Source organism: Rattus norvegicus, chromosome 8 (genome assembly GCF_021556685.1).
Source record: "Rattus norvegicus strain SHRSP/BbbUtx chromosome 8, alternate assembly SHRSP_T2T, whole genome shotgun sequence".
Lineage (NCBI taxonomy): Eukaryota > Metazoa > Chordata > Mammalia > Rodentia > Muridae > Rattus > Rattus norvegicus.
Window position 1 is genome coordinate 86,612,654 of NC_141541.1, and position 21,007 is coordinate 86,633,660.

General features: G+C 45.6%; 1 protein-coding gene and 1 non-coding gene across 3 annotated transcripts; both read left to right on the top strand.

Annotated features, from left to right (window-relative positions):
• Positions 1-4,092: 4,092 nt before the first annotated feature.
• Positions 4,093-18,808, top strand: Gcm1 (glial cells missing transcription factor 1). Of its 2 annotated transcripts, NM_017186.2 has the most exon segments (6): positions 4,093-4,141; positions 5,804-5,987; positions 11,989-12,241; positions 13,479-13,591; positions 14,667-14,795; positions 16,536-17,307. In NM_017186.2, coding segments are annotated over 5 exon segments (1,311 nt in total). In that variant the 5' UTR covers positions 4,093-4,141; positions 5,804-5,912; the 3' UTR covers positions 17,277-17,307.
• Positions 14,529-14,676, top strand: LOC120094539 (U4 spliceosomal RNA). Its single transcript, XR_015628271.1, has one exon. It is a non-coding gene; the product is annotated as a U4 spliceosomal RNA (small nuclear RNA).
• Positions 18,809-21,007: the final 2,199 nt, after the last annotated feature.

Below are 21,007 nucleotides of genomic sequence, written 5' to 3' on the forward strand. Positions count from 1 at the left end.
ATTTCTGACCAAAGAAAACTACACTGACTTTTGAGAGATGGTGGCTATGGTTTCTTATTGCTAAGGATTCACGGGCAAGACAAATCCAAGTACTCATGATAACTTTTCAGATAGAAGTAGTCCGGTACATGGCTTTTCTGTTATATCAGAATATAATTTAGGGAAATTTCAGAGTGACTGACTCAAAAGACAGTCTATTATCTACAAGCTGTCCTTTGTAGTAGGTGGGATCTTAAATTATAACTAATTACTTTGAAATGTCGATTCATCTAAAGTGTGGGAACAAGCCTCGACTTTTTTTTTTTTTTTTTTGAGGCAGAGTCTCACATGGTCAGGCTAACCTCCAGCTTGACAAAGTCAAGGGTGAGCCTGTGCTTCTGCCTCCCAGAGTACCGGGACTGCAGGTGTGTGCCACTATGCCCTAGGTAGGATTTTCGTTGTTATTCTTGTTTTGTTTGACTTTAAGTTAAACAATTTTATAGGTGGGCAGTTGGGTTCATGGTTCATGTCTTTTAGACCACATAGAAGATATGTGGCAAAACAGTCCGGCCTGATAGTAAGTATTTAAGACATCACATCATTTTCCACAGAGCACCATGACACCCAGGGACTTCCCTTAGAAAGCTTGGGCTAGGGGTTGGGTATTTAGCTCAGTGGTAGAGCGCTTGCCTAGCAAGCGCAAGGCCCTAGGTTCGGTCCCCAGCTCCGAAAAAAAGAAAAAAGAAAGAAAGAAAGAAAGAAAGAAAGAAAGAAAGCAAGCAAGCAAGCTTGGGCTAAAAGGGGGCCAGGTTTGTCATCTGCTAGAGACGTGGAGAATGCAGGCCCAACTCTCCTTAGAACAGAAAGGGGCAAGAACTGGGATTAAGGTGCCCCAACTTGGCCTTAGAAACTGGAGGGCTTTTGTACTGCACGAAGAAACCATCGAAAGCTACAGATCAATATTCAGAAGCCCTAGAGGAAACCCTCAAAGTCAGCTTTGCACAGATCAGAAGGTGGATCTTTGGGCCAAGCAGGAGCCGCGTGTCTAAGAGGCTGACAGTGTGGTCCATCTCTGAGTTCTTCACTCTGAGCCAGGTGAGACCTCCCAAAACCTTTCCTAATATTCAGGGATGCCATGCAAACCCTTCCAGTCTCACCTTTAGACTCATAACGATGAAGGAGAGTGGTTTGTTCAGAAGCATGGGTGAGCTCCACACTCGTGGACTGGGAGCTGAGGGTATGTTCAAAGACCCCTCTCAGGTGTATGTTGGAAAACCCAGTTCTGAGGGTTGAAGGTATGCAAAACGTTTATTGTGTCACTCCGTGGCATGTCTGAGGACTGGAGCTGGTCTCAGGCTGCTGTCCAGACCTCGGCTCCCCTCCTCGGCCATTCCTTTCTTCTGGCTGGCTCCGTCCTTTGAGACGCTGTGGTGCAGCCAAGATGTACATCTGCAACCTTCCACTCGGCCTCTCAGATGAAAGACCCGTTCTCTCTGCCTCTAATTTGGAAAATTCCAGGGAAAAGCTGGGTCAGGCTGGGTCCCTTGCCAGGTGGGACAGAAAGTCCTGATAGCCTTGGGGGGAAAAAGTGACTTTCTAAAAGATGGTGGGGGAGGGGTGAGGTAAGGTTGATTCCAGAAGGAACCAGAAAGAGCAGTAGCTTTGTTCCATAGTCCGAGAAATGATTTCCAACATCGCCCTTCTCTGGCGATAGTCCTCCCTTGACCAGTGCTGGGCCTTACTTCTTTATAATGTCGACTAACATGGTTTAATAAAGCCTACTTCCTGAGGCAGCAGTAAGGAGCAAGTGATATGGTGTCTAACACAGGATGAGTGTTGAAGACTTCTGGATAGAAATGAGGCATGGCACAACTGGGGAATTGGACTCCGGAACACTAATTGAAATAGATTCTGGAAGCAACATTGTAAGTGTGGAGGAAGTCCACACGTTAGGTAGAAATCAGAGGCCATAGCTAGGCAGGACCTTCAGTACAGAGATGGCAGAGAGGTCCTAAACCAGAGAAAGGCAGCATGATATGACTCTTGCCTTCTTTGTTTGACAGTTTCAAACATGGCCAATGCCTGGGTTATGAATGCCACAGAGAGGGCATGATGTTGCCGGAATGGAATGTTTAGGGATTCGGTGCATGAGACAGTCCCACACAAAGTTACCCCACTGCCAATGCCCAAAACATTACTACTATACCCATGAAATCAGCCAGAAAGATCCCAACAGACTGGCAGCAGACTGACGGACTGGGGGAGGAAGCTTCAGGGGTACAGTCAGTAACTCCACATGGTTTATCCACATGGCTTAGGGCACGGTCTTTGTCCAGAGAGGAGGCGAAAATGGAAAAGGGACACAGAGACTCCTGCCTCCACGGAGGCTGAGGAGAAGACCACAGACCCCAGCCAGCATCGTGTGTCTGTGATGCTCGACTGTACAATTTTGTTTATCTGAGGCTCGACTTCCTTCTTTGTGAAGAAGATATCAGAATAGCTCCTAGCTGAGCACAGTGGCCATGCCTGGGGAGGAGGAACGGTAGTGACAGGGTGACTGTGAGGGTCAAGTGTCATTTAGGGAAATGCCCAGTATGGTCCCTGATTGATTCTAAGAATTCAGTCAAAGGAAGTTGCTAAGGTTATCATTGTTATTAATCTCATTAAAACACCATGTGCACTGCTGTAATCCTAACAGTTGGGAGAAAGAAGCAGAAGGAGCGGGAATTTCAAGTTCATGTTCAGCCTTATCTACGTGAGGCACTCCCATCTCAAAAATTAATGAGCAAACAAATCAACAAACAAACCCAAAGAATTCACAGAGCCAATAAGCAGAAGTCAGGATTTGGCAAGTTGAGCTCTCAGCCTGAGGGTCTGCAGCTCACTGGGTAGGACCTGTCCTTGGGACAGGAATGGCTCTGGTTCTGCTGCTAGAACCCAGCAGGGGCTTCCTGTGAAGGGAAGGAGGAAAAAACTTCAACTCAGCGCAGCTGATAAGCCAGAATAGATTCATCCCAACGAGAGGAGGCAACCCCACAAAGAAAGCAAACAGTAGCTACATTTGGTATATGCAGGAAAAAAGCAAAAGTTTGAAGGTATGTGACCAAAACACAGTCTCGGAAATCTACTGAAAGACTGCAATATGAATCAGCAACAATGACAAAAAAGATGTTGGTTTTATTTTGTAATTAGAAAAAAGTTACTACTGTAAGTGATATGGTTAAGGGTTCTGGAATACCATGAGAAGTCATGTTTTTTTAGGACGGTATTGGAAGGTACCAGAAGGGTATGTTAGAACTCCTAAAAGATGGGTCAGATTTAGATATGGAAGTAGAAAAAAGATCTGGGCAGGAGTGGGGGTGGGCTTACTGTCAGCTCAGGCTGGCCTTGAACTTGCAGAGACACTCCCTGGAGTGACAGCCCTGCCCTACCACTCTGAGCTACACGGAATTTCTTGGTCTTTGATTCTCCGTTATATCTCTGAAGCCCAGCAGACTACCTGGAATTCAACAGAGGAGCAGAGCTCGCCCGGTGTTCTGAGGACATTTCTAGAGAGAACTCCCGAGGATGTCTTGAAAAGGAACTGCATTTGTGTAAGGATTGATACACCTAGAATTAGGGAAACTTTCAATGTTTCTGGTTTAGGGCTGTTAGCTATCTAAAAACTCTCTCAGAAATTTCTACCACCACCTCCGTGTTTGCACTGTCGTGTGTCTCCCTCCCTCCTTCTAGCTCACACACAGGCAGGATAAAATACACGGACTGTAAAACAGTCGCTCTTGGATTCGACCTATAAAACTATCAGGAAGAAAAAATCTGTATTTCTTTTCAGTTTTTTCTTCAACATCCTTTTAAGTTAGATGTCCTCTTAGCCTAAAGGAGGGGAAAGTTCAGAAGCACACCACAGAATAGTCATCACGTGGCTGACACCCTGAGAAGAGCTGGGCTACTCCTACCTGTCCCTGTCTGAAAGCATCTTGATTTTGATTGGACGGTTGCCAGAGTCATTAGCATAATGTACCCTGACCTGGATTAGGGAACAGCGACCACTTAGAAAAGAACTTGCAGGACCTGAGCCAGTGCTGACACTTGTATGACACCTGGACAAGAAGCTGAACGAGAAGGAGGGACTCAGGCCTCAGGAGCACTGAAGATGGAAAGGGTAAGTTGCGTGGCCACGGCCACGGGCCTGTACACTGCTTTATTTGTTCTAGTTCGTGGTCTGTAAAAATGATGAAAACTGAACACGCTTTGGTCATGACTCTTAAAGGAAGTCTTGACGAATTTAGATCTTTTATTTTAATCCTGGGGAGAGATTGAGTTTACTTACTGACAGGATAAAGCAGCCCACCCCCCTCCCCAATGTCTTATTCCTAATTTTTAGGAAAATACGAAATTAATCCTCATTCACTTCGTAAAAGTGCGTGTCTCTTTGAAGACTCTGTAAAGTTTCAAAAATTACTATACTTTTTGGGAGTATAATTTTTTTTTACAGACTTTTTTTTTTTTTTCTTTTTTTCGGAGCTGGGGACCGAACCCAGGGTCTTGCGCTTGCTAGGCAAGCGCTCTACCACTGAGCTAAATCCCCAACCCGGGAGTATAATTTTTATTCCTCTGTTTTTAATTTAAAATCAAGTATCTAGCCTTAGCAAAAAATACATTTTTAGATTTTGAGGATATAAATCTTGTTTTCCAACTTTTTTTAAAAAAAATAATAAATCTGTTCCATTTTGTGTAAAGTGTGCCATGGGTCATACCCATTCTAATTCCAAGTTTGGGCAGTGGCAGGGACTTTAATATTCACTACTTCTCTACTTGTCATAGAAGCTGTCTGGATTGGGGTGTAAACCCTTTTTTTCCCAGCAGCTCAATAATTGTTTCCTAAACATAGGGATTTATCTAGAAGTCATAGATGAGGAGCTATGGTAGTGCCTGGGTGGACTGTGCAAGCCCCAGCGTCTATCCTTGGCACCACAAACGCCTCAGCACAGAAGCAAAGTCAGAAAGAGAAAAGAGACCCTCTCACACAGTTGGTCTGGAATGTTAGCCAGTGTTTGCGAAGAGGAAGGGACTTCATGGTTTTGGGGCGAGCCGTTACCACAGAGCGGTAGCTGATCTTGGAAAGGTGGCGGACAGTATTTGGTATTTATCTATGAACATATTAGTTCCTCTAAACTGCTATGGGGATATATCCTAGGCTAGCTGTGTCTCTTTATGTAAATTTACATACTTTATGTAGAACTGGGTGGCTCTAGGCATTATTGATGTCTCCTAAGGCTCTCATAACCCAGGTCTAGCAATGAGGCTGGAAACCAACCTGAGGCTAAAAGGGACCAGGGTGTTGGAACTGCAAACAAGCCTACTGTAGCAAATGCTACTGGCTTTGGCAGTTTGTTTTTTCATTAGCAGTTGGTACTTGCAAAAAACGTCAATGAAATTGCTATTTCTGGAGGACAGGTGATAAATGGATTCTTTCTGTATTGTTTTACTTTGTTGCTTCTTCTTTTCGTAACTTTTATGGACGTGTGTGAGTGCATACACACAGGCCCACACACATGCCGAGGTCAGAGGACAGCTTGTGGGTTTTCTACGGTTTGGGTTCCAGGGACCGAATTTCTATCTTCAGGCTTAGGAGGAAGCACTTTTAACTCCTAAGCGCTCCCCCCCCCCCCACTCTTTGGAAACAGTCTCACATTGTAACTCAGGCTGGCCCCGAACTCATGACAACCTTCCTGCCTCGGTCTCTGGGGTACGAGCCACCACCTCTGGCTTTGTAGTTTCTAATCTCTTAAGTCATATATGTTATTACCATTTATTTACTTAGCTTTGAAAAACAAGCCCTTCAGCTGCTCTCGTGGACAGAGTTCTGAGACTGCGAGCTCTCGAGACATCTCTGACGATTTGAGAAGAGCCTGTGTTGAGCCGACCTCATCATGGAACTGGACGACTTTGATCCTGAAGACAAAGAGATACTGAGCTGGGATATTAACGACATGAAGCTGCCTCAGGTATGTGCTTGCAGGACTGCCCCAGCAGGAGGCTGTGAAGCCTGATGCTTGACGCCCCCAGGCTCTAGAAGGGAATCTGTCAGATCTAGCCAGGTGAACTACTTCAGAACTTCCACCACACAGCTAACTGAGGTATGTCAAGGGGAGATGTAAGGCCTAGGATTTGAGCACCTCTTGGTTTTCCCGGCACCCCAAGAACAGATAGAGCCAAAGAAAAGCACTGCTTCCTCCCTTTCAAAGCGAGGTCACTCAGTCTCAGTTCACACACACGGTTCACAGCCAGCGGAGTTCACACACGTACTTGCCAGCGGACTGACTCCTCATAAGCCATCCGACCCCATAGCTTCTTCTTTACTGTAGTCCTTTTAACAGTTAACCCTGATGCTGGGCTATCTGACGAGTGGTGTCCCTGCGGTCACAGCCTGCTCTTGAAGGACTTGTGGAACTATGATCCGTGGGCTCATTGGGTGGTCCCTACTCTACCCACGAGTGCTTTGCTTATCACACTGCCTTTGGGCTCTTCTATGCAAATAGCTGTGGTGTGCGTGCACATGCAAGAAAGAGTGTGTATGTGTGGAGGGGAGGGTGGCTTACTCTGCAGCCCAAGCTGACCCGAAATCCCCCAAAGCTCAGAGTTGCCTCAAACTCACGATCCTCTTGCTTCTGCCTCCCACGTGCTGGAATCACAAGCCCAACTAGCAAATAACCTTTGAACTCTAATTTAATGGCAAGCATTAATTAAGACCAAATTTCTGTGGTTATCGCCCTATCTTGTCTTCTCTTCCTGGTGTCTAAAGATGCTTTCACTGGGCATGTGACTGTGACTAGTAAGCCCGGAGTCTGCTAGTACCAAATTCTGAAACGGTTGATCCTTCAGTTTGTCCTGGGCAGGGCAGAGGGGTTGGGAACTCCAGTCGCAGCTCACCACCTTTCTGGGTTCTCACGGCAACGAACAGTCTTCTGTCTCTCTTTGGTTTCCTTCCATTTCTCCTTGAGTTCCCCTTTGGTGGATGTGAGGAGACTGGAAGACAGAAAAACATATCCATCCATCCCGAGGGCAGATAAACGTCACCAAGCCAGGCAAGCATTCGTTTTCGGGACTTGTGTTGGAAGATGCAGTTGACTTGTTCTGCACTTGCTGCAGCTGTCTTAGGAAACCTTTAGAGTAAATTTTAATCGCTCTTGGCTCAGTGGCCCATATTCCTCCCTATTTTTAATGTCATGCTCGCACCCCCCCAGAATGTGAGGCAGAGAGAATATTGAGAGCTGAGGTCAGCAGATATGGAGGAACTTGAACATGGGGGCAGAGCTGCCATGTGTGCTAACATACATTTTTCCAGGCTGGGGGTGTGTGCCTATAATACTCCCACGTAGGAGGCAGAGAACGTGAGTGACCAAGTTAGCCTTAAAAAGAAAAATAAAGGGGCTGGGGATTTAGCTCAGTGGTAGAGCGCTTACCTAGGAAGCGCAAGGCCCTGGGTTCGGTCCCCAGCTCCGAAAAAAAGAACCAAAAAAAAAAAAAAAAGAAAGAAAAATAAAACACACACACACACACACACACACACACGCACACGCACACGCACACACTTCCTAGACAGAGGATTCGTACTATTCATCAATCAGCTCCCCGGAAACTCAAGACCCAAAAGCTCCCATTCCGATATGAAATGAATTTCCAAACTCCAAAGCATTCTTGCCTCCTTAGGCCATCACACAGAGAAATCCAGGGTAAACACACACGTTTGCTCTAGAAACATATTGCAGTTAGGGAACAGGTGAAAGGTTGTTTACAGAGAAGCCCTCCGGCTGGTAAGAGTCAGCAGGATAACTAAAAACAGAAACACCCTGTAGTATGGTCATTCCTCAGGTGGGAAGTAGCAGGGTTGCTAGAGAGCAATTCTGGATGTAAAGACATTGGTTGAGAAGACATTTAGAACTCCATGCACCTATAGGCAACCCAGAAGAGGCAAATTCGCTCCAAAAAATTTATCTATAGGGTCAAAACGGCAGTATATTTTGTTTCCTTTGTTGTTATAGGGTTTCACTATGTAACCTTGGCTGGCCTGGAACTTGCTATGTAGACCAGGATGGCCTTGAACTCTTAGAAATCTGCCTACCTTCGTTTACTGAGTGATGGGACTGAGTGGGATTAAAGGTGTGGGCCACCACCCCTGACTTACATTCTTGTTTTGTTTTTAGTAAGTCACATCTTATCTTTTACCAGATTTGCTTAACGTGTCTGTTTGAAAAGCTAGGTATGGTGTGGTGTTCCTATGGTTCTAGCACAAGGCCAGCCTTAGCAACATTGTGAGTCTATAACTTGGACTAGAGGAGTCCTCATTTGCTTTGTGAGTGTTTGATGTCCTTGATCTATTTGAAGATACTTATATAAAGGATTAATAAACTAGTAATGCTGGAAGGTAATTGCTCTATAGAAGACTAGACCATACTAAGAATGAAAATTAATTCTAATGTAGTAACATGATGTAAAATTTGGGTTCTTTTTTCTTTCCCTTTTATTTTTTGAGATGATCTCACACAGTGTGATCCAAGCTGGCGCTGGTATGAAAGCAATTCTCATGGCTCAGCCTCCCCGCTGCTAAAATTATAGACAAAAACCACCTTTCCTGGCTCATTCTGTGATTGCTTTGATACCTAACTTAAGAATCTGATTTTATTAGTTTTGTATAACAGTATATGTATTTTATGAGAGTCTGTTAAAACTACAAATGACTAAATTAAATTAAAATGAAGGTCATGTAAAGAGTGCCCTGTATTTTCATATAGCTTAAAAGGTACTGATTGAGTAAATTATAGGATGAAATTATGCAGAGAGGTCATAGAAATATCAATTACATTCCTAATGATGCTACCCAGGAGATGATAAAAATACAAATTTGTTAGATGTGACATGCTGGAAAACTTAAGGGTGTTTCCTTTCAATTATAAACTTCTTAACCAAGAGCCAAAACAAAGAGTTACTCATGAAAAGTTAGAAATTAAAGTAAACATAGTGTCTAAAAAGAAGAAAGTGTTTTATGAAAAGTTAGAAATTAAATTAACAAAGGTTCTAAAAAGAAGGGAAGGTCTGCTGGGACTTGCTAGCAAGGTTAAGAAGCAGCGTTCTTGATTTTTAAAACAACATTTCCCGTGGTAAATTACAAGGGCTTTCAGAACTGCCTCCCTCTTCTGGATCCACCACTTCGCCCATTTTAATAGAAAAAGTTGTCAAAGATTTCTCTAAACGTCCAGGCAAATGACAGAATAAATAAGCAACAGCCAAGAGGAGCTTCCTGCATTCACGGCTCCCCACGGTCATGGCTTCATGGGGGTCACTCTTCCTTTAGGGAGGTTCCTTGCATTACTAACTAATAGAAGTAGAAAACTAGGGTATCAGGGGAATAGCCTCAAAGATGTTGAGAGTCACTTCCTTCTCCATGCACACAAATCTTTGCTTTGGTCTGAAGGTCAGAGGGGCTCTCATTTCACCCCTCTTGGCTCATGGAATTTGTAGTTCTGAACAGCTACAGTGGAAGTGGGTAGGTGGGACTCTCACAAAGAAATCTATGCTTTCCTCTAAATGTCTGTCCTTGTCTCTCCTATCTTGATACCTGTATGTCGCATTTGAATAATACAAATCCACCAATCTTTTATAGCTCAAACGATTAAAGGTAAGCATACATTTTAGAGTTTTAATCTGTATTTTAAGTATCTCGAAGGTAACCTACTGCGGTTGGAGGGATAACTCAGGTTAGGAGTTCAGTTCCCAGCACCTACCCTGGTCACACGCATATACATACCTCTATCCACACAAATACATAATCAGGGAATAAAGTAAAACTTTAAAAGCAAAGCAAAGGGGCTGTAGAGATGGCTCAGTGATTAAGAGCACTGACTAGGGTTGGGGATTTAGCTCAGTGGTAGAGCGCTTGCCTAGCAAGCGCAAGGCCCTGGGTTTGGTCCCCAACTCCAAAAAAAAAAGAGCACCGACTGTTCTCCCTGAGGTCCTGAGTTCAAATCCCAGCAATCACATAGCGGCTCGCAACCATCTGTAATGGGATTTGATGCCCTCTTCTGGTGTGTCTGAAGACAGCTACAGTGTACTAGTATACGATAAATCTTTAAAAAAAAAAAAAAAAAGCAAAGCAAAGTATATTCTGCTATGCTCTCCCTTGAGAGAAAGCTGGAAAGTGATGACTAGAATTTCAGTGAAGAGGAGAAAGAAAAGATGGATGTCGAGGTTCTATGGGGATTCTTACATGGACACTGAACAACAACACGAGGTCACAGTGGCCAGGGTGCCCTTTAGGAGAGGGAATGATGGCAGCACATCCTTCCTGGCTGCGCCTTCCGGCAGGGAAGGACTGCCCCTGACTGCTGGGCGGCAGGGGTGCCTCCAGCTACACACTCCTTCTGGGTGGAAGTCTAACCTAGGGGAAGCTCACCCATCCTGACCCTGATGTTTGCCTTCAGACATTCCTAGGCTTTGCTAACTAATGTTCTGTGCTGTGAATTCTTGTGGGGAAAGCAAAGAATTGGTACCTTGATTTTTTTTTTTCTGGTTTTTCCAGAATCTTCTACCATGACCTTTGAGAATCTTCTCAGTGAAAACTGTCCTTATTTCATGTCAGGTCTCTGAGAGTCATGATGGTGGGCAGAGTCAAACTACAATGGCTCTCATTCTAAGAAATAGGTGGGATCTGCCATCTGAGGCATCTATCACGGGAGCCTGGGAGAATGAGCCACACCCAGCGACTCCGTTTTATTTACAGCCTCCAGCTTGCTAGGTGCCCTGTGGCAAGCATTTTGCATTCATTTAATCCCCAGAACTCCTGAAGCAGGAAAGCCTTACCACTCCTATTTCACACCGGTAGAAACAGAAGAGTGAACAAAGTAACTTAGGCCCTAAGGGCCTCTTTATGGTATGACTTTATGGTGGTTCAAATCAACATGAAATTTGCTATGATAACTGCTTTGACAGTGCGAGAGCAGCCACGGGGGCACGATGTGGACCAGCCTCTAGAGCTGTTTCTTTTGCTGAATTGGAACTCCAGACTGACTGAACCACAGCTCTGTCCTGACACAACAGAGTCCGGTCAGAGGCTCACACGCAGGGAATAGGGCAGTACCTGGCAGTCACACAGACTCATCCTGAGTCCTCTGCGTGCCTGAGCAGTATTGAAAAACAAGGAAACTGTCTGTGAAGGGAAAAGTGCACTTCCAGACCTCTTTGAACCAGAACTCTGCATTGCCTGTTGATGGTGGCTTCGTGGTATCCAATATTAAGCAGTGCGGTAGGAGACACCACATCCCTGTGTTTTTCATAGTTATTGTATAAGTGCATAGTGAGATTAGTTTGCTCAAAAACTCTTGCCGAGAAATGGCCATCACTGTTATCACCACGGGCTGCAGAAACAGCAGAATTCAGAAGGGTTAAATTCCATTTCACCTTAGTGCAGTGACCAAATGCTTGACAGACACAGCAGACACCTTATGGCTAATGTGCTGCTGGTGGTTCTCAACCCCTTTGGGGGTTGCAACCCCTTTGGGGGTCAAAAGACCTTTCACAGGGGTCATCTAAGACTATCAGAAAACACAAGTGTTTACGTTACGATTCATAACAGAGGCAAAATTAATCCATGAAGTAGCAATGAAAATAATTTTATGATGTGTGTTGGGAGGGGCGTGTCACCACAACACGAGAACTGTTTAAGAACCATTTGTGCGGGGGTTGGGGATTTAGCTCAGTGGTAGAGCGCTTGCCTAGCAAGCGCAAGGCCCTGGGTTCAGTCCTCAGCTCCAAAAAAAAAAAAAAAAAAAAAAAAAGGAACCACTTGTGCTCACAGATGCCACCGCTGGAATTAAATTTGGTTAAGGCTTTACCAAAGGCCTCTTGCTCTGCCCCTGTGGCCCGGATATGTCTTACGTTTATCGGTTCTACAGAGGCAATCTGGCAGGTACTCTGTGTGAAAATGTAACAAAATCCTTCCGTTTCTGTCAGAATGTGAAGAAGACTGACTGGTTCCAGGAGTGGCCAGACTCCTACGTGAAACACATCTACAGCTCAGACGACAGGAGCGCACAGCGCCATCTTAGCAGCTGGGCCATGCGCAACACCAACAACCACAACTCCCGGATCCTCAAGAAGTCGTGCCTGGGGGTAGTGGTGTGCAGCAGGGACTGTTCCACGGAGGAAGGCCGCAAGATTTACCTGAGACCCGCCATCTGTGACAAAGCCAGGCAGAAGCAGCAGAGTGAGTGAGGTTTGGGGGCGGCAGCCAGGGAGACTGGGAGTCTGCTTAGATGATGCAGCCAGGGTGGACATGTACCAAGGGCTCAGCCAACGCTCCCACTCGAGTTCCGTGACAGACAAGCTATTCTGAGAGAGAACTCTCTGAGGAGGAGTCACCCATCTCCTCGCCCCCACTCCTGTTCCCCGTCTATGTCTCCAAGGCCTGTCATGTGCAGAGCCCCCTCACGAATGTCCCCGTTGCTTTGGAGAGAGATTGACTCATGGGAAGTTCAGGAGAAATTAGTTCAGACTTGCTGCCTGACCCCCGAGTCCCGGGAGATCCCAACGAACACATTCTTCAGGAGTAGCACAGCAGGACTAAATTTGTGAACTCAACTTTGTCCACTCAGATTCACGCCATGACTACCCATGGAAGTCTTTGCTCTTTCTTTTTATCACACTCACTGGATTGTGAAATAGATGCTCCCAGCCTCCTGCACTTAACCCTCTTTACCCCTCTAGTTACTCATGTTCTTTCCCAGTCTTCAAAACTTCCTCTCCGTCGTTTACAACTTAGTGAAATTTCAGTGGCAGTGTTCTCTCTCCCAAGCGGCTTTGCTCCTTAAGTCTTGTTACTAATCATAAAATAAAATCTTCTCTGTATAAAGAATACTTAATATTCATGGACAAGTAGGGAGGGCCTCTGCTCTGCAGAATGCTTTCACCTGTAAAACAACCCCACTTGTCAGACAGCTGTTGAGTGTATCCATGTGTGATCCCAGTTGGTCATTGGTAGACAGAGCGCTGTAGTCATGGGTAAAATGCAGCAGGAGGAGGTACCTGTGACTGTGCAGGGTTTCTCTCCACTATCCTGGGACCAAAGCTGAAAGCCAGCAGGGCACCGCAGACTCAGAACCAGCCCATGGGGCATAGTCCCATAGTTACCTTTATCTCTTTTTCTTCCTTTCTTCCTTTCTTCCTTCTTTCCTTCCTTCCTTCCTTCCTTCCTTCCTTCCTTCCTTCCTTTTCTTTTTTAACTAATTAATTCTCTTACATCCTGATCTCGGGGCCCCTCCCTCCTCTGCTCCCAGCCCCACCCTTACATATTCCTCCTCCCACTAGCCCCTCCCCTTCTCTGAAAGGGGAGGTCCCACACACACCTTGGGTACCGCCCTGCCCTGGGATGTCCAGTCACTGTGGGCCTAAGGGCATCCTCTTCTGCTGCGGCCCAATAGCTGCTTCCACTGCTTCCTCTTTAGGGAAAAGCTGTCCCAACTGCAATGGACCCCTGAAACTAATTCCCTGCAGAGGCCACGGCGGCTTCCCGGTCACCAACTTCTGGAGGCATGACGGACGCTTCATCTTTTTCCAGGTTGAATTTCAGTTACTTACTCATGGGCAGCTGTCTACCATGTTCTCTATAGAGGGATTTTATTGGTGGTTTGGGATACAGGGCTATACCATACCGTGCCCACCCTCTCAGGGAGCAAATGCCCACATGCCCTACTTCACCAGAGGTGGAGCACTGGAAACCCTGACTGACTGCTCCCCTCCTGTGGAGGGGCGACGTCTAACTGAGCACCCCTAGACCAGGGCAGACAGCATCCTGCCTGTAGCCTCCCACAAACCCCAGCTTGGGTACCAGTGCTGACTCAGCACTACCACTGCACACAGTGATCAATTTGATTCCTCCTTGAAATCCCAGCTTCTGCAAGATCTGTGAGAAACACTAATGGGGCCTGGATGTTAACAGGTAAAGACCGGGTTCTGGTATTGTCAGACTGTCAGTGAAAGATGGGCAAACCAGCTCTCTCAAAGACACAGCCCTGCTCTGGGGCATTTGCCAAGCTGTGATGTAGCTCTTCCTACAGAGGCTGAACTCCAGCTACCGGCCACTTAAAAGGCCAGCTCACACAAGTACTGAATGTCTCCCCACTGGGCTCCCAGCTTGGCTGTGGAAACCCCAGGACCCTGCTTACTAAAGGAGGTTATCCAAATGGCATCCTTTCTCTAAGCCTCAGGTCCTTATTCTGTAAGCAGGACTGAAAAATAACAGTAAGTATGTAAGCGCCAAGCCAGAGATGAGTGAGAGGGAAGTGTCACTGGTGTACACACTGTGGGGACGTGACAGGAGACAGAGACCACGCAAGGAAGGGACCTGATAGCACAGGAGGCAGGCAGGAGCACAGGTGGGCTTCAGAAGAGTTTCCGTTGTAGCAGGCAACCCTGCTAACCTGGGATCACAAGAGAAGACAGCACAGAGAACGAAAGCTATACCTTCTCAGGGGCAATTCAGTGACTAACTTTTGAGCTTTGCGCAGTGTTAGTATGGTAGCCAATGAGGTTTATCTGAGGCGCGATTGTTGCTAATTGAAAACTATTGCTAGTTGCAAACTTTTCCCAGTTACTAACTTTTGTTTCCTTCTCACTACTTTGTCTCTCCTAAGTCCAAAGGAGAGCACGATCATCCCAGGCCGGAGACCAAGCTAGAAGCAGAGGCAAGAAGAGCCATGAAGAAAGTGCACATGGCCTCTGCCTCCAGCTCCTTACGGATGAAGGGGAGACCAGAAATGAAGGTCAGCTACCCCAATTGTGCTCAAGCTGTGCAGCAAAGCCTTAACCCCAGCAGTGGACATGGTAGATGGCCCCAGCCCTTTACTGACCAGGAAAGGCAAACATTCTGTTCTAGGTGACCCATCTACAAGCAGGTGTCCATCAGGCAAGCTGAATCTGAGATGTTACCCTTAATTCTTATTCTAACTGAAACCGGCTTGCAAATATTCCATATGATCATAGGCTCGTTGTCCCTACGACAGATCTTAAAGCAAAAAGCTTGACTTAGTTCCAATAGACTTGGAATTAATCAAAATAATCTTCACAAAATGTTATTGGCCTCATGTGTTTGGAGTTTTGGTTTTGTTTTCAATTTTCCCTATATCCTTAGGACAGATAATTTTCTTCACTGGTCTAGATAATCAGATGGTCTAGGGCCATACCACCCTGAATGTGTCCAATTTCATCTAAATCCACGCTTCCTAATTCTAAATCTTTCATAATGCTGCAACACATTAATATAGATCCTCGTGCCGTGGTAACCCCCAACCAGAAAACTATTTCATTGCTACTTCATAACTATAATTTTGCTACTGTTTTGAACTGTAATGTAAATGTCTGATATTCAGGAAATCAGTTATGTGACCCCTTCAAACGGGTCATGACCCACAGGTTGAGAACCACTGATCTAACTACTCAGTTGTTAAGCTGGGTGATCTTTAGTGTGATACCAGCTCTTGGGACACTGAGCTATACCAACACTTAAGATGCAGAGTTTGAAGCCAGCCTGGGCTACATAATGAAATTGTTTGTTTGGTTTTTTTTTTTTAATTTCTGAAAACGATGGCCACTCCAGCGGTGGAGGGAAGTGTGAGGAAGCCCATTGCCCCATGGCTTCATAATATCAGTTTGTCTGTTTGATGCAATGCTAATTCCTGCAAAGCTCTAAGTGTACCTTAGAAGAAATTGTGATTTAGTTAATTGCAAAGGACCTTGAGCTCTCAAATCCACATGACCGGTCCTCATCGGACACCTCAGCCACAGGGTATCTCAGCCACTCTACTTGGAACGGGAACCTTTCTCCCCTCCCCTCAGACTACACTCTTGTGAGGGGAAAGCTTACATAAAGAACAATTTAACGGTTACCTAGTAGCTCCTTCTCCTAACTGTGGAATAGCATACTTACTCCATTTATATAAAGACATTGAAGTTGACCAGTTCATGTTCTATTCCGTGCAGTTTCCATGAGCCCAAAGCAAAGTCTCTAAAGGAGGAAAACAAACCCAACAATACCCTGGTCTCTCACACAGAAAACGAGAATAGTCCAAGTCAGGGCGAAGGAAAAGGGAGAGGCAGAGATGGGAGTGAGGGCTAGCCCTGTGAGTTGTAGCAGGACTAACACAAATCTTGGAAGCCTCCGGTTTGTTTCTTTGCTTGTTTACCTTAAATAGCCCCTTATAAATGCCTCAAAAAGACAGGTATCTGATGTCTGAGCATGAGGTATATTAAACACCCAGTGTGTCCACAGGGTGCTTCCAGCTCTTTAAAGATGAGAAAGTTGTTCTATTCTGTGCACAGGAATAAGGAGTCGGCCTCTTCTCTCCGGTCCTCAGCAACAGTGGAGAGGCTGTGTCTGTGCTTGAAGTATGCAAAGAATGAGGGCAATCTTATCGAGGGATTTTTGCAGAATAACTCAGGGGTACCTGAGGTAGCCAGGTGGATTTGCCTAACTTATTAACGTGGGTGTTCATTTCCCTTTCCAGGGTCTCCCAGGTGAAATCCCGAGTCAGGGAAGTTTACCTTTAACTTGGTCATTCCAGGAAGGCGTCCAACTGCCCAGCGGTTACAGCACACCTTTAATAGCTAACGCTCCCCAGCAGAACTCCCTCAATGATTGCCTGTCCTTCCCCAAGAGCTATGACTTGGGGGGAACCACTGAGCTAGAAGATCCAACTTCCACCTTAGATCCCACGAAGCTCTATGAGAGATATAAGTTCTCCAGCAGTAAGGTCTACAGCGCTGAAGACCAGTTCCAGCCTCCTGTCCCCGGGGTGTACGGAGATTATGATGAAGCACAAACCTGGAATAAAAATGCCGTCTTAGGGAGAAGTCCTACTGACGACACCTACTATCCACCCTATCCTCTGCCTGTGGCCAGCTGGCCCTGTGACTACCTTCCCTCCCAGAGCTCTTTGGAGCACTCTCCCCAACAGGTTCCACTAGAGCCACCTGCAGCTCAACCCGGCCATCATCCCTTGTGGACCAATCCCGGAGGTGAGCCTTACGAAGAGAAAGTTCCTGTGGATTTCAGCAGCTATGTGCCTTCTGTCACGTACCACTCCCCTCAGCAGGACCCCTTTCTGCTCGCTTACGGCTCTCATCCTCAGCAGCAGTACGCGCTGCCTGGTAAGAGCAACAGGTGGGATTTCGATGAAGAGATGGCGTGCATGGGCTTGGATCACTTCAACAACGAGATGCTCCTAAACCTCTGTTCTTTAAAATAACTCAGAGCCCGCTTCCTGCTCTCCCCATCATGATTCATTAAAGGGCTCCACAGAATTTCCTTAGAAGATAGGTTTCACGGCATAGCCTGCGAGGGATGTTGGAACCAATTGTAACAAACAGTAGACGAGGCCTTCTCACTGGAGCGTGTTTATCCTCAGTAAGGAATAGGAAGTCACCATGCCAGGTGACACCATGCCTCTGATCCCAGCACTCAGGAGACAGAGGCAGTTGGATCTTTGTGAGTTCAAGGCCAGCCCAGTCTACGTAGTGAGTTCCAGGAGAGCCAGGACTATGTAGAGAGACCCTGTCTCAACACCTCCTCCGACAAAAAGAAAAGAAAAAAACGAAAGAAGAGAAAGAAAGAAAAAGATGGGGAAAAAAAGAAAAGAAAAAGAAAAAGAAAAAGAAAAAGTCTTTTTTAAAAAAAGCACTTGGTTTTGGGGCAAACTGGTCTCTGGTGGCTCTGTCCGAGTGCTGATTTAGGCCCTCAGCAGAGCTATCTGAAGGGGTCTTTGTTTTTTGTTTTTTGTTTTTTTGGGTTTTTTTGGGGGGGTTTTTTGTTTTTGTTTTTTGGGGTTTTTTTTGTTTTTTTTTTTTTAATGATGTGGACCTCAGACTCGATGGAGAGGTCTTCTTATGGCTTATGCATGTCAGCTTGGCATTCCCTTTCTGCTCTTTGGGAGCGGAAAATGAAGGAACAGAAAGACGACAGAAGAGCTATGGAGATGTGAGGTTGAACGCTTCACCAAGGAAGTGTTTAATTCTTTGCTTAGTTTTATTTTTTTTAATGGGATTTCTAGATGTGTGACGAATAAAAACGAGAGGCACGACCTTATCCTATTTATGAAGAACAGAAAACAAGGGGACAGAGGAAGAGATTGGGAGCCGCCTCTCCTCCTTCTCCTCCTCTAGAATCTTCCACTAGGGCTAAGATTGTGTGCTCTTCATTTTTATCCCTTACGGTGTCTCCATGTCGGGCTCACGTGTGAGGAATTTTTGTTTAAAGTCTTGGTAAAGGGCTGGAGATATAGCTCGATGGTTGAGACTGGGCTCAAGATGTTAAAGGCCCTGGGTTCAATCCTCAGCAACAAATTTCAACAGCAAAGCTTTGTCGGGCATAGCCGTGCACACCTGTAATCCCAGAACTCAGGAGGCTGAGGCAGACGGATCCTGAGTTTGAGGTCAGCCCAGGCGGCATAACTAGACCCTTTCTCAAACGAATATTCTTTGTGGACACTAAGCAGCATGGCTACACAGCAGAACATAAACTCAGCATGTGGTGCTGGGCTGGGCTTTCACCTCAGCACCAAAAACCCCAACAGGCAAATAAAGAGCTTCTTCTGTTCCTTCGTTAGCGACTCAGCCCCTATTCTCTGCTGAAGCACTTTGCAGTAAAGATAGCCCAGAACAAAACCTGAAACAAACTTTGCCACAAGCAGGTGTTTTCGAAATAATCTTCACCATTTGATTGGTAACTAATGTGTATGTGTTTTTATACATAAGATATAAAATATATTGTTTTCTATGTGTATTCTGTGTCTGTGTGTGGTGTCATATCTGGTACTGTATCTACCCTGGCTTTTGCCATTTTAGATGACAATCTAACTCTGGACCCTTATAAGCATATAAGGAGCTGAGTGGTCTCATTTTCGATGGCACATAGTGATTAATATTATAATTAGATAGTCCCCATTATAGACATTCACATTGTTTGAATCTAGTGAATGCTCTGGTGTAAATGCAGAAAGAAATACTTACTTTAGCAGAGTTACACTACAAATGCTTGTGTATGCACAGGCAGGCTAGAAACAAGAACTCCTTCAGGAGTTCCCATGACTGCAGGCCCGTCCGTCCCCACTCCATTCCAAGGCCCTTCCCTCTCAAAACTGATCTCTAGGCCAGCTCTTTGCATCTTTGCTAAGTTTATGTGTGTTTCCACAGAGCAGTTCCATTTTGCCTTTTGGAGGGAACTAACGAAACAAACCATCTGATGCATTTTAAAGGGCTGTTAAGGGAGCTGGTGAGATGGCTTAGCAGGTAAGGATGCTTGCCACCAGACCCGATGACATCAGTTCAATCCTCGCAACCCACATGGAAGAGAGAATTAATTCTAGCAAGTTATCCTCTGGCCTCTCCACACTCCGGCTTACGGGCATAAACACATGATGTGGAAAATTGAAATATAGCAGCCATGAAGAAGTGTGCAAAGATCATAATACATAGCTCAGCACATGAGATAGCCCAGTCTGTCTGCCATGTTGCTAGTGTACAGTCTTTTGGGAAAACAACATACTTTTCAGATCTGACCTGGTTTGTTTGACATCTATGGCTGCTTATGATGCCCTTCCAGTGAGGCCTTATTGAAAATCACCTAGGCTGTGGGTTCCAACTAGAAGGTTCCAACTGCAGTGAAAGAAAATTAAAGAAGAACCAATGGCTGCTGGTTAGTTTCTATTGGCTTGAGATCCTTTTAGGGTTTCAACCATTTTTCTCCACTAGACTCAAGTGCCCCTTCATCTCAAACATTTTGCTTTAAAAAAAAAACCATAGTATTTATCAAAGCAAGAACATGATTGACCACCATCTCCACTACTAAGTCTTGATTCCCAACCTCCCCAAAGGCTTCTACTTCTAAACACTCACATGTTTCTCACAATTAGTTTTAGATTTCCAAGTAACAAGATCACACATCTGTTTTCATTGTATGTGTCTGTGGTATTCTGACCACAGATTAGGATAAGATTTACATAATGCTATCAGTCCCATCTTCAACACCTTAACTGTATAGTTTAATGTTTTTTTTAATCCATAGTGTACTTGATCATTTTGTGTAATGAAACCCAACCAAAATCAAGACATAGAAAACTGCCATTTCCCTAAAATCTTCTGCTGGTGTGGGATTACGGAAGAGGTGGAGAGATAGCTCAGCAGTGTATTCTGCTCTCACAGAGGATCCAAGTTCAATTCCCAGCACCCCTATCAAGTGATTCGAAACCCATATAACTCTAGCTCCAGGGGGTCTTGCATACTCCTCTTGTCTCTGTGGACACCCTCACTCACATACACACAAACATAAATACACCTAACTAAAAATCCTTTTAAAAAGTTGTTAGGGTCTTCTGTTCCTCCCTGTTCCAGAGACAGCAGCATCTTCTCATGTGGTACCAGCCTTGTCTCTTAGACGTGATGGTGAAGCTATCCCCATCTTCCAGGAGTGAGACCCTGCTAATGGCAAACGGGGTGATGCTGGTCCTGAGTATGTTGTGGAGTCTACTAGTGTCTTCCTTACCACGGAGAAGGCCGGGTGTAGCCAAAATGGTCATCATCTCCACCCCTTCTGCCTGTGCCCCCATGTTTGTGATGGATGTGAATCACGAGAAGCATGGCAACTCAGTCGATTGTCAGAAATGGATCCTGTACCACCAACTAATTGCTTAGCCCCCATAGCCAAGGTCATCCATGACAACTTTGGCATCATGGAAGGACTCATGACCGACCATGGTCCATGCCACTACTACCACTCAGAAGACTATGGATGGCCCCTCTGGAAAGCTGTGGCATGATGGCCATGGGACTGCCAAGAACATCATCCCTGCATCCACTGGTGCTGCCAAGGTTGTGGGCCAGGTCATCCCAGATCTGCGCGGGAAGCTCATTGGCATGGCCTTCCGTGTTCTTACCCCCATTGTCCTGAGAAAGCTGCCAAGTATGATGACCTCAAGAAGGTGGT

Coding starts and splice junctions, on each gene's coding strand:
- Gcm1 (XM_087560723.1), top strand. CDS start 11,905: ATGTCTTACGTTTATCGGTTCTACAGAGGCAATCTGGCAGGTACTCTG. Junction 13,592..14,666: donor GACGCTTCATCTTTTTCCAG/GTTGAATTTCAG, acceptor GTCTCTCCTAAG/TCCAAAGGAGAGCACGATCA. Junction 14,796..16,535: donor AGGGGAGACCAGAAATGAAG/GTCAGCTACCCC, acceptor TTCCCTTTCCAG/GGTCTCCCAGGTGAAATCCC.